The 12339-nt window shown below is 39.0% G+C and overlaps 1 protein-coding gene across 9 annotated transcripts in view; it reads right to left on the minus strand.

The window, feature by feature from the left end:
• Nucleotides 1-6874: 6874 nt before the first annotated feature.
• adgrl2a (adhesion G protein-coupled receptor L2a) overlaps nucleotides 6875-12339 on the minus strand; it is a 244320-nt gene continuing 238855 nt past the window's right edge. For 4 of the 9 annotated variants that reach the window (XM_060941582.1, XM_060941576.1, XM_060941575.1 and 1 more), the window contains one exon: nucleotides 6875-7966. In XM_060941582.1, the coding sequence (XP_060797565.1) occupies nucleotides 7215-7966 (752 nt within the window). In that variant the 3' untranslated portion in view covers nucleotides 6875-7214. Of the gene's footprint in view, nucleotides 8018-8504; nucleotides 8544-11907; nucleotides 11926-12339 lie in introns of those variants that run through there. The other 5 variants (XM_060941578.1, XM_060941580.1, XM_060941579.1 and 2 more) reach the window with 5 other exon arrangements.

The following is a 12339-nucleotide window of genomic DNA, read 5'->3' on the forward strand; positions in this document are numbered from 1 at the left end:
AATAGAACTGTTACAAACTTGCTTGGAAGAGGACTCAAGCTTATTTTGCCCCATTGAACAGTGAGGAGGAGGGTGAGAGAGGCAAAAAAAATAAAATAAATACATAAATGAATAAATAGATAGAGCCCCAAGGATCGCTGTTGGTGAATTACAAGAAACAGTAAAATCTTGGGGTTTCCAAGTCTTCAAAACCACCATCAGACACCACCTCCATGGCAACAGATTATTTGGAAAGTTTGCCAGAAAAAAGCCTTTTCAGTCAGTTAACCACAAACGTAAGCACCTGAAGCTTGTGAAACGCTACTACAGCTTTTACTGGAACCATGTTCTCTGGTCTGATAAAACAAAAATGGAGCTTTTTGGCAAGAAACACTCAAGGTGGGTTTGGGGTAAAAAGAAAGATGGATTTAATGAAAAGAACCCGATCCCAGCTGTAAAATATGGTGGAAGTTCTGTGATGTTTTGGGGCTGTTTTTCCTCCAAAGGCCCTGAAAACCTTGTTAGGGTACATGGCATCATGGACTCCATGAAACACCAGGACATTTTAAATCACAATCTGGCTGCGTCTTCCAGGAAACTAAAACTGGGTCGTGATTGGATCTTCCAGCAGGACAATGATCTGAAGCAGATGTCCAGATCAACACAGAAATGGTGAACTGGGCACAGAATCAAGCTTCTGCCCCGACCATCTCAGTCCCCTGACATGAACCCCATTGAAAACCTGTGGGGTGAGCTGAAGAGCAGAGAGCACGAGAGAGGGCCGAGGACTCTGGATGATGTGGAGAGATTGTGTAAAGAGGAACGGGAATGGTCTCGGATGCCCTGCTCTGTACAGTATCTCCAACCTTATAAAATGTTAAAGATACAGACTTGGAGCTGTTTTACTGGCAAAGGGAGATTGTACAAAATAGTAAATGCAGGGTTGGCAATAATAATGATGGTACTTTTTTTTAAAAAATAATTATTTCTTGATGAGGAATTTGTTTTTCTCTAAATAAATTTATTTAAATTAAAGGCTGGATTTTTCTCACTTTTTTTTTTTCAGTGTGAGATGAAGCGACTTCACCAAAAGGTGGATTTTTTTCTAACCCTTTTGACTAATCTTTACAAGGGGTGCCAATAATTGTGGAAGGCACTGTGTCTCTTATCCTACTGTGGGTTGTGGGTGAGCTGGCACCAATCCCAGTCGGGGTACACCATGGACAGGTCGTCAATCTATCACAGGGCTAACACAGAGATGAACAACCGTTCATACTCACACCTTCGGGCAATTTAGAGGAGCCAGTTAAACTAATACATGTCTTTGGATTGTGGGCGGAAACCAGAATCCCAGAAGAAACCCACGCATGCATGGGGAGAACACGCACCTCTACATAGAAAGTCCACAGTTAAGTGTCAGGTTTAAACCCAGAACCTTCTTGCTGTGAGGCGACAGTGCTCACCACTGCACCACCGTAGGAAAATACATTATAATACTTGGAGCAACTACTTGCATTTTTTTTCACTATTGATCCCATCGCTAATTACTTGTGAAAACCTGCATTAGCCAGTACACATAACACATTCAGCCACAAATTAATTTCTTACAAGAAAGGTTCTGTCGGACTTGTGCTGTATTAAAGCTGATCCCGGGGCCAGAAGATATTACATTTCAAAGCAAAAGCTACACCCTTATGATGACTTGCAGAGAAATAATATAGATGACACATGGAAGTATTAAATTCACATCACTACGTGACCTGCCATGAATGCAGATTTGTCAGAGAAGATATTACTTATGTAAGATGAGACACTGTTATTGCTGGTTACGATTGTAAGCACTCGACTAGCAGGTTTTATTTATTAAAGAACGAGTTGACTGAAAACCAACTCAAGGAGAAATGTTTACATTGATTTTACCAGAACAAACATCCACATCGGTAGGCAGATGAATATTTGAAACTGATCGAATGTGACTTAAATCCCAGTCCAAATACAGCCAGCAGCTCCTGAGGCGTTATGGACTGGAGCTGGATGACAATTTCTGTCCGAGCATCCATCTGGAATCTTAATGAGAATCAACAGTGCATCAGAGAGATTTATTATATTATTGCTGCTTCTTTCCATCAGCCAACATTCCTGCTATCAGCAAGGCAACACACAATCAATGCTCACTTGCATTCAAGGTTAAAACCTGGGTCCCAAACCTGATCAATTAAAGAAGTGCTGATTCGATGAGATTTTTTTCACTCCTGTTTTGTTTTAAAATGACGCAACATATCCATAATGCAAGATGAAATAGCACAGAATTACACCAATGTAAAGGATATGAGAGAAAAAAAAAAGATTATATATACAGTGGTGCTTGAAAGCTTGTGAACCCTTTAGGATTTTCGATATTTCTGCATAAATATGACCTAAAACATCATCAGAACAAATGAGACAAAAATATTATACTTGGTAATTTATTTATTGAGGAAAATGATCCAATATTACATATCTGTGAGTGGCAAAAGTATGCGAACCTCTAGGATTAGCAGTTAATTTGAAGGTGGAATTAGAGTCAGGTGTTTTCAGTCAATGGGATGACAATCAGGTGTGAGTGGGCACCCTGTTTTATTTAAAGAACAGGGATCTATCAAAGTCTGATCTTCACAACACATGTTTGCGGAAGTGTATCATGGCACGAACAAAGGAGATTTCTGAGGACCTCAGAAAAAGCGTTGTTGATGCTCATCAGGCTGGAAAAGGTTACAAAACCATCTCTAAAGAGTTTGGACTCCACCAATCCACAGTCAGACAGATTGTGTACAAATGGAGGAAATTCAAGACCATTGTTACCCTCCCCAGGAGTGGTCGACCAACAAAGATTACTCCAAGAGCAAGGCGTGTAATAGTCGGCGAGGTCACAAAGGACTCCAGGGTAACTTCTAAGCAACTGAAGGCCTCTCTCACATTGGCTAATGTTCATGAGTCCACCATCAGGAGAACACTGAACAACAATGGTGTGCATGGCAGGGTTGCAAGGAGAAAGCCCCTGCTCTCCAAAAAGAACACTGCTGCTCATCTGTGGTTTGCTAAAGATCACGTGGACAAGCCAGAAGGCTATTGGAAAAATGTTTTGTGGACGGATGAGACCAAAATAGAACTTTTTGGTTTAAACGAGAAGCGTTATGTTTGGAGAAAGGAAAACACTGCATTCCAGCATAAGAACCTTATCCCATCTGTGAAACATGGTGGTGGTAGTGTCATGGTTTGAGCCTGTTTTGCTGCATCTGGGCCACGACGGCTTGCCATCATTGATGGAACAATGAATTCTGAATTATACCAGCGAATTCTAAAGGAAAATGTCAGGACAGCTGTCCATGAACTAAATCTCAAGAGAAGGTGGGTCATGCAGCAAGACAACGACCCTAAGCACACAAGTCGTTCTACCAAAGAATGGTTAAAGAAGAATAAAGTTAATGTTTTGGAATGGCCAAGTCAAAGTCCTGACCTTAATCCAATCGAAATGTTGTGGAAGGACCTGAAGCGAGCAGTTCATGTGAGGAAACCCACCAACATCCCAGAGTTGAAGCTGTTCTGTACGGAGGAATGGGCTAAAATTCCTCCAAGCCGGTGTGCAGGACTGATCAACAGTTACTGCAAACGTTTAGTTGCAGTTATTGCTGCACAAGGGGGTCACACCAGATACTGAAAGCAAAGGGTCACATACTTTTGCCACTCACAGATATTGTAATATTGGATCATTTTCCTCAATAAATAAATGACCAAGTATAATATTTTTGTCTCATTTATTTAACTGGGTTCTCTTTATCTACTTTTAGGACTTGTGTGAAAATCTGATGATGTTTTAGGTCATATTTATGCAGAAATATAGAAAATTCTAAAGGGTTCACAAACTTTCAAGCACCACTGTATATATATATATATATATATATATATATATATATATATATATATATATATATATATTCCCTTTGCTGTTTGATCTGTACCTGTCAAACAAGCTTTAGAGTTTAGGGTTATAGGAGGACAGAGCACTGTGACAGACATGACAGTGTGTGATGGAAAGAAAAACACAGATGGATCCGAGCAAGAGAGTTTCGGGTCACTGGACAGGAGCTACGGATGACACTGTGAGGTGGTGAAGTTTTTTTTTTTTTTTTAAATCAAATGTTTCGCAGAGGTTTCCAGCTTGTCAAAAGGAAAGCGATCCAGCCAAGTGCTGAGTGCAAGAGAACTTCAGATTTCTCATCATTTCACAATTAGGCTCTCTGATAAATAACGAGTGAAACATGAAGTTTCATGAAGTGCTGTTGTAGAAAAATAATCAATCAGTGACAGATTAGTGTGACGTGGCGCGAGTTACTCTTACAAACGTAAAGTTGACTATTTTTCAATAAGAGCACAGCTTAAACTTTTATTCCTCTTATACCACGGCAATTTGCTAGGAATAAGATTGATTTATTAAAGAACGACACATTGTACTTTTTAACATTTAATGCTGCAGAACATTCACAAAACAAATTAGTTCCTCTTACTACTTTTGTTATCGTGGCTATTAACCAGTCTCTTGAAATTTTTCTCTCTCTTGAAATTAATGAAACAAGCCCCCAAACAAATAAACAAAAAAGACCTCGCATGTCACTGTCATGTTAGTAAGAAACAAACTGTTACAAAACTCTGACACTGGAGACTCCTTCTAAAAAAGATAAATAGATATCTCCTCACAGAAAACCTCAGCATATCAACAATTACACTTTAAAAAAAAAATCCGTTTATGTGGCACGTTCTTACATTGTTACTATACATTAAAGCTAGACTGCCTTTCAGATTTTTCAAGTGTAGGTCATAAAAAGAATTTTCCCCGACACCCAGCTATTTTTCTTTAGTGGACCGAAAGCTACTGAATTTGAATCACAGACTTGGTTTTAAAAAAATTTGAATAATTAATGAATGAATTTAAGGCCACGTGGCCCTAAATTCTCTGCTATTTTTTCCTGCTTCACCATGACACAATACAAGATACTACATCCTGCATGACATGGTGGGCTTCCCCCGTTCGTGCAAGGCATTGTGGGATACATTTGAAACAGGAGAGAAAAACAGAGGATGTGAATGAAAGTGAAAGACCGACTACAGTAACGGAAAGCGAGAAGAAAAGACGTTATGTTATATACGAAGGAAAGGAAACGCAGGACCAAACTAATAAATATCGGCGGTCAGCGAGCACCTCGGTGTGATCAGCTGTTCGTTTAGCGACAGAATGATGGAACTGTCAGTGCACGGTCAAAGTAAACCTGTAGATAGCAGTAATGCAACACTGTGGATGCCAGCTGCTGTAAAACCCAAAAGAAGAAGAAGAAGGTGGTAAACCTGCGCATGCGCACACGGACTTCCTCTGTCTGCTTGACTGCATGAAGCGAGCGATTTCATGCACATTATTTGCTCGGGAAGCCACTTAAATTAAATAACTTCCCAGCCACAGAATGGCCTGATATTTTGAGATATTACAGAAATAAACATATATCACAATGACCAAATTTCAGAGGGAACTAAATTTCACCGATTTTATGAAATCAAAAGGCCGTCTAGCTTTAAACCTTATATAAACCTCATATATAAACCTGTATAAACCTTGCAGCCAGGCCTAGTGTCTACTGTGTAAGGCGCGCTGCTATAAAAATAAAATAAAGCTATCCAACACCTTCTGCCCGATCAGAAATATTAATTCAACAGTGCTGTTGTGTAATGTTTTAAACAGGAGTCAGGATGAAGTGACTTTTAAGCATGTTCCATCTGATTATGTTCACATAATACAGTGAAAAGCTCTCACAGAGGTTGTTGAATGTGTTGCAAACAGCTTTGAAGACCAATTGAAAAGAGCTTACAGATAAGCGCTCGGTGATAGTTGTTAAAATAATGGAAACACTAATTAATTTGAAGTAATGCATTTCTTTTTCACTGGACACGCGCACACGCACACAAAACATTTGATGTCATGGGAATAAAAACATGCTATAATAGCCAAAAATTCACATTTATTTATTGTTAAACAAGTGTTGTACTTTACATTATTCGTATGGGCTCCTTACTAACATTTTAATGCAAACAATGAACCAGTGCTGTAATGTATTCACAAAAGAGTTCAAAAGCATCATTGAATAATTTAATAAATAAATATCGGAAATCTATTTAGAAGAATGTGTCTGGAAAGCCTCGTGTTTGGCTGTGGACTCGAGTGACTTTCATGCCTATACAGATTCTCTGAGAATCTTTTAAACAAAGGCGAGTAAAATCCTAATTCGCTACTAAACCCCGTTGCTTTGGTGCAGCAAACTCATTTTCCTGAACAAGATAGAATTTGATGTCAGCAACCTCTCTAAGCTCTGTGTCCACTCATTTCATCTTAATCCTCCTCCAAACACACTGTGATGAATAAACTGTAAGAACAAATCATTTCCTTATAACATGTGCAGTTTTTCCCCCATACGATAGTCTCTTCTGGTTGTCAATTAAAATGTTTCCTTCTTATAGTTAAGGTTGCCTTCTTGTTATGCACCTGAAATACAACAAAATATATATTTTTATGCCATTATCCTTGATGGTTTTACTGTACAACCAAGAAAAGATAAGGCCTGGGGTCTGATTGCTAGTGGTTATACAGCACAATCCGATCTTCACTGTAAAGATGGGGTCGTAGATCCAGACTACTGAATTTCCTAAACAAACAGTCCCATTAGGAATATCTTAGTACACATCTCTGCTTACGTGCTGGAAACTCCATTTTTGTATATAATACAAAACTGGATTTGAAATATGCGACCCTATGTACAACCTCTGACAAACATTGTACGAGCTGAAACAGGAAATACTATTATTTGGTATATTTTTTTTTTTATTTTTATTTTTTTAATCTGAAATCATTCCATTGTTCTGAGTCAGTCAACATTGGCAGCGCTAAGACTTCGCGTGCCCGTCAAATCCCATGCCTGATTGTTTTTACAGTCAAATCGGCGCTGATTTAGACAAGCAGGATCACACTGCGATGCAGCCACACTGGTCTTTGGGGATGTCAGCGAAACAGCGGAGAGCTATGTTTCTGAGGGGAAAGTAGTGAAAGACGAAGAGACATGAAGTATGAGCCTTGTTGTAAAACCTCCCCTAGTACCCAGTGTCCTTGTGGCAACTGGTGTAGATTGTTTTTGAGGAAAAAAAAAAAAAAGAACATATTAAAGGCTTGTGATGAGCTGCATCTGTCCTTCCCGTACGTCCACCTCTGGCTCACACTCTTCTTTAGGGGATTGGGGGATGGGGATTATATAACCGTCACTGCTTCCCCTGCTCATCTGACAGTAGGTGTGCAGCTCTTGGCCGGCCCCTAAATCGGGCATGCTCTTGTAGTAGGCGTCCTCGTCCTCGCTGTGTTTGGAGGGCGAGAGTTGCTCTGTCTGGAGGCTGCTCTCGGTTAAGGGCGAGTCTCTCAGGTTCAGCTCTCCGGAGTACAGGGAGTCCGTAGTGGGTGGTTGCAGACTGTGTTTTGTAGCTGTGGGCTCGGTTCTCGCTCTCTCCTGAGTGTAATACAGGAGTGAGTGAGTCCGCTGGGGGATAAGAGGGGCATCCAGGTGGTGCTGGTGGTGCTGATGGTGCAAGCTCAGACTCCCCACCATTAAATGGCTGTTCTCGCTGTCCACAGGCACCAAGGATGTAGTTTCGGCTACAGTGGCTTCATCTTTGCTACTGGTTCCTCCCCCGGCTGCGTTTCTAGTGGAGATATGAGGCTCGTGCAGCTGTTTTTTGGCGCATGTCCTCAGGTTGCTGTGCACCAAGTCGGAGATAATCATCTTCTCGAAGGCGGCTTCATCTAGGCCAATGCCGCCATTGCCATAGTCCCCATTCCGAAGCGAGTAGCTATTATTGAAGTTACCATTTAGCGGTAGAGTATCCATTGCACTTGTATCCCTGGCATTGTTCATTGAGTGTCCTACAACAACAGAACATGTGAGGGGGGGGTGTACATTAGTCACTACTGGCCCTGTAACGATAGAAAAGGTTAAAAATAAATAAATATATATATATATATAATGAAATGTTGTTTAGGACTGGCTTTAGATTTCAAGCATGACACTTAAATCTAAAGCATTTATTATGATGTTAGATGCATGATAATTAAGACATCCTAAACAACATAAAAAAAAAAAAAAAACAGCACAAACATCACAAACACTTTTTAAAGGACACTGCCAAAGTGGAGCCGCAGATGGGCAAGTTAGAATATTAACATAATTCATCAGTCTTCCAGCTTATTTTGGGAAGGGGAGTGAGAAAGGAGTTGTGTGGGGAGGTGGGAGGATATGAGAAAAAGGAAATGAAAAAAGCACATGGCCAAAAAAAAAAAAAGGGGCCCAAAAAAAGAAGAAAAACACAGACAGCCAAGTCTCTCACTATGAAGAAGCCAGCAAGCAACCATCCAACAGCACGACAGACAGGCAAGTGGAAATGACTAACTTTAGACAACTCACATCATGTCTGTCTGTTCAGGCTATCTGGCCTAAGAGTAGCTGATGGACAAAAGAAAGGAACAAAAATACAAAAAAATAAAAAATACAACAAACAAAAAGAAAACAAATGATTTTATTACAAAACATGATGTAATCACTGACAAAATCAACGTGAGCAAGGGTTCAGCAAATTAAATCTGATAGACAATTAAAGGCTTCTCTCCTCATTAAATGTCACAGTTCGGTTTGTTTTTGTGAGCTGGGCCGTTAAGTCTGTAGCTAATTGAGTGGGCATGTGAGCGTTGTTGCCTTGGGCAGGTAAAGGTCGATCTGAAGCGGACAGCTCTGTGCTTTCCTCACAGCTCGCAGTAACGGATTCGAATGGGTTTTTTTTTCACCCCTTTTCTGTATTTAACACCATAAAGACTACACTGGGTCAGCAGTTATTGGCACCTCCTCAAATGGGGGTCTTGGAAATAAAAAAGGGAATAAAAAGATGAAACAGACAAAGAGACGAACATTTGTGATGCTTGGCAGGAGCTAGGCATCGAGAGAAAGGGGAGTGAAAGGCAACATTGTGGTAAACCTTACAAATATGATAAGTGTGAAAATGAAGAGAAGTGTGGGTTTTATTGTGATATGGCTCCTCACTGGTAATGGGCAAAAATAGTTTGCATGTAGACAACCTGATGATAAGTGAGAATACTATCTGGAATGAAGATGTACACAAAGGGAAATTATAGCAGCTGCTATAGAAAAGTAAAGCAATTTCTAGTGCGTAGATATCCTGATTTAAATTCCCTGCAGAAGTTAATAAGAGTCCAGATGATATCATCCATTTGTGATAACAATAATAATTTAATGAGGAGTGAAGATAGGATACTGCATCTCTATGACTTAATTCCAATTATGCACAGAAAAGTGGTTGTAGTGACTCTATGATATTTATTTATAGCTCATTATCTGGATGGAGTGTGTTGCAAGTGGCACTGGAGTTAACAATGCTATTTTCATAGAGAGTCTGATAACCATATCAGTCAGATGAATGCTATACTTTACAGGTACTCTGTGTGTGTGTGTATGTATATATATATATATATATATATATATATATATATATATATATATATATAAAAACAGCACAGAGTTGGCTATAATCAATGTACGACGAGATTGAGTGGAATAACTGTTTTATTCTATCCACATTCACTGGATTTTGAGAAACGGAGCATTTTTATTTTTATTTTTTGCAAATTCAATCCATGAAAACTTTATACAAAACGTCTGACAAAATAATTTCCGCTTAGAATGTAAACAAACCCGTGAAATGACAGTAGCAATTTGTGAAAAATGCTATAATAATAATAATAATAATAATAATTATTGAAAAATCAAAAAGGTACGTTCATACCATCAAATACTTTTATTCCATATTTTGTTGCTTTTTTGTATTTTTTGGGGATTTTGTTTTTGAGTAGAGTTTTTCTTTCGTCCTCAGTTGGTTCGGCAATACGCTCCGCCATTTTGTTTTTCTCTACTCACGGTATATGAGCTGATATCCTAGTCATAGAGTAGCCAATCAGAGCGCACAATTGCTCATATCCAGTGAGTGTAGACAGAGTATATATATACACTGTATATATATATGTATATATATATATATATATATATATATATATATATATATACACACACATCTATTTTTTTTCCAAATAACGACTAGCCAGGATATTCAATGCAATTATTATAATAAAACAAAAGTCACTGGTGATGTCTAAACACTTTTTAATAGATGTTTGATGCTTGTATTAAATGTAAGTAAGTCCTGTGTCAGGGAAGCCATGGCCTAATGGTTAGAGAAACAGCTTTGGGACCAAAAGGTTGCTGGTTTGATTCCCTTGACTCGCAGGATTGACTCAAGTGCCCTTGAGCAAGGCACCCAACTGCTCTGCCAAGAGTGATTAACCAAAGAAAAACTGATTATCAGTTTGGGCATTGAACCTGACTGACTGAATTCCTGTGTCACAGGAGTTAAAACTGTCATGACAGAAGTTTATATGAACTCAATTAAAGTGGCAACTTTTTCAGTGCTTCTTTCTAATGTTTGTCATAATTTAATATGCTCAATAAAATATCCTGTATTAGTCAAGTCATCAACAGGTGTAATGAATTTTTCGAACAATTTATCCTTTCCAATACCCATGATGTGAAATTTTTATAAAATATTTAAATGGTCTTAATGTATTGTATAGCCAGTATCTCACTGGGCTGCGACAGCCTGCGACTAGCTGAAGACACAACAATTGCATTAAAATATGCGAATTAGCGACAATTTTCACTTGGAATCACACTGAATTGATATTCGTATATTTTATCGCAATTATTGTGTCTCCAACTAGTCGCAGGCTGTCGCAGCCCAGTGAGATACTGGCTGAACTCGCACTTCCTGTCTCACGGAAACTGACTTGAGAAGGGTTCGTGACGGCTTTGCGACACCAGCGACGCATTTGCGGCTATTTTGAGAGAAACTTTGTCGCACAAATTTTTTGAACATGTTCAAAATTTCAGCGACGAAGGAGCGACACTTTGCGACTCATGCGAGGAAACTGAGAAGCCCCGCGAATGTTTCAAGACACTTTTGAAACTCTCTCGCGAATGACGTTCGCAATTTGTCGCAAGCCCAGTGAGATATTGGCTTATGTACCCCTTTGTATCAGTCTTTAATCCTGTCCTACTGTATTCATCATGGGTGTTATCAAAAGACTTCAATAGAGGCTTGATGCATTAGCTCATATTAAATTTAAGTGCATCCTGCGTCATGCAGTGTGAGGTGTTACAATCCGTCATGGCTAATGTCACAGGGTGTACGGTACATCTGGAACATCACTGACAGAGTGTTGCATCAATGACTTTTTCAGTGCTACTTCCTAAAGTTACATCTAATCTGTGGTGGTGATATAACCGACATGACTTCCATATGTGCCATGGCATCAACGTGGTAAGTGTTTGCTGGTAGCACAGTCAGAGAGTCTTTTTTTCTTTTGGTTACAAAAACAACTGCTCCATCATTTGTGCTACAGATGTTTTTTCTTTCCTTTTCGTGGCATCTCTGATTCATACTGATTAACTGCAGCTTCCTATTAACACAGGTTTATTATTATTATTATTATTATTATTATTATAAAATTGTTGAAGATATTAGATTTTGATTGTATGCTTCATTCAAAGAATCGATTAATTGTTTTTCGCCCCACTCCATGTACTAGTCAGTCCAGATAATTTCACCTTTTAAAGATTTCTGAACCACTTGCTCACTGAATACCGATGGTTTGAGGCTAATCCAGTGATTGTGCCTTTTTAGGAAAAAAATCATGCTGAAAAAAAATTTACATTTGATAGGCAAAGTTAAGTTTTACTCCCATACTTGTCTCTCTGTAGGTCGCTAGAGGCATGCAGCAAGAGGGGGAAAAAAGCAGAGCAAATAGATATTAAGGTTTCACATCAATTTCCAAAATGTCACAGCACTTGAATGTCACACCCTGGGGCCCGCTTATAAATCACAGTCACATATGCTTTAATTGTGTTTTAGGCTGAAGCTAGTGAAATAGACACCAATCAATTTTAACTTGATTATGCATAATTGGCTTTAATTCCGACAGAATTTAAAAATAAAAAAAATAACAGAAAAAAGTGCAGAAGGTATCAGTTTCACGCCGCATATTTGAGGATAAGCTTCAGCTTGCTGAAACCTATTATGCACGGAAATACAACAGAATCGCAAAATCAATATTGATAGTTGTAGAGGAAGGAACTGAACTGTGAAGCAAATAAACAGGATCACTCTTTCTAGTACAAA

Source organism: Neoarius graeffei, chromosome 15 (genome assembly GCF_027579695.1).
Source record: "Neoarius graeffei isolate fNeoGra1 chromosome 15, fNeoGra1.pri, whole genome shotgun sequence".
In the NCBI taxonomy this organism is placed as follows: domain Eukaryota; kingdom Metazoa; phylum Chordata; class Actinopteri; order Siluriformes; family Ariidae; genus Neoarius; species Neoarius graeffei.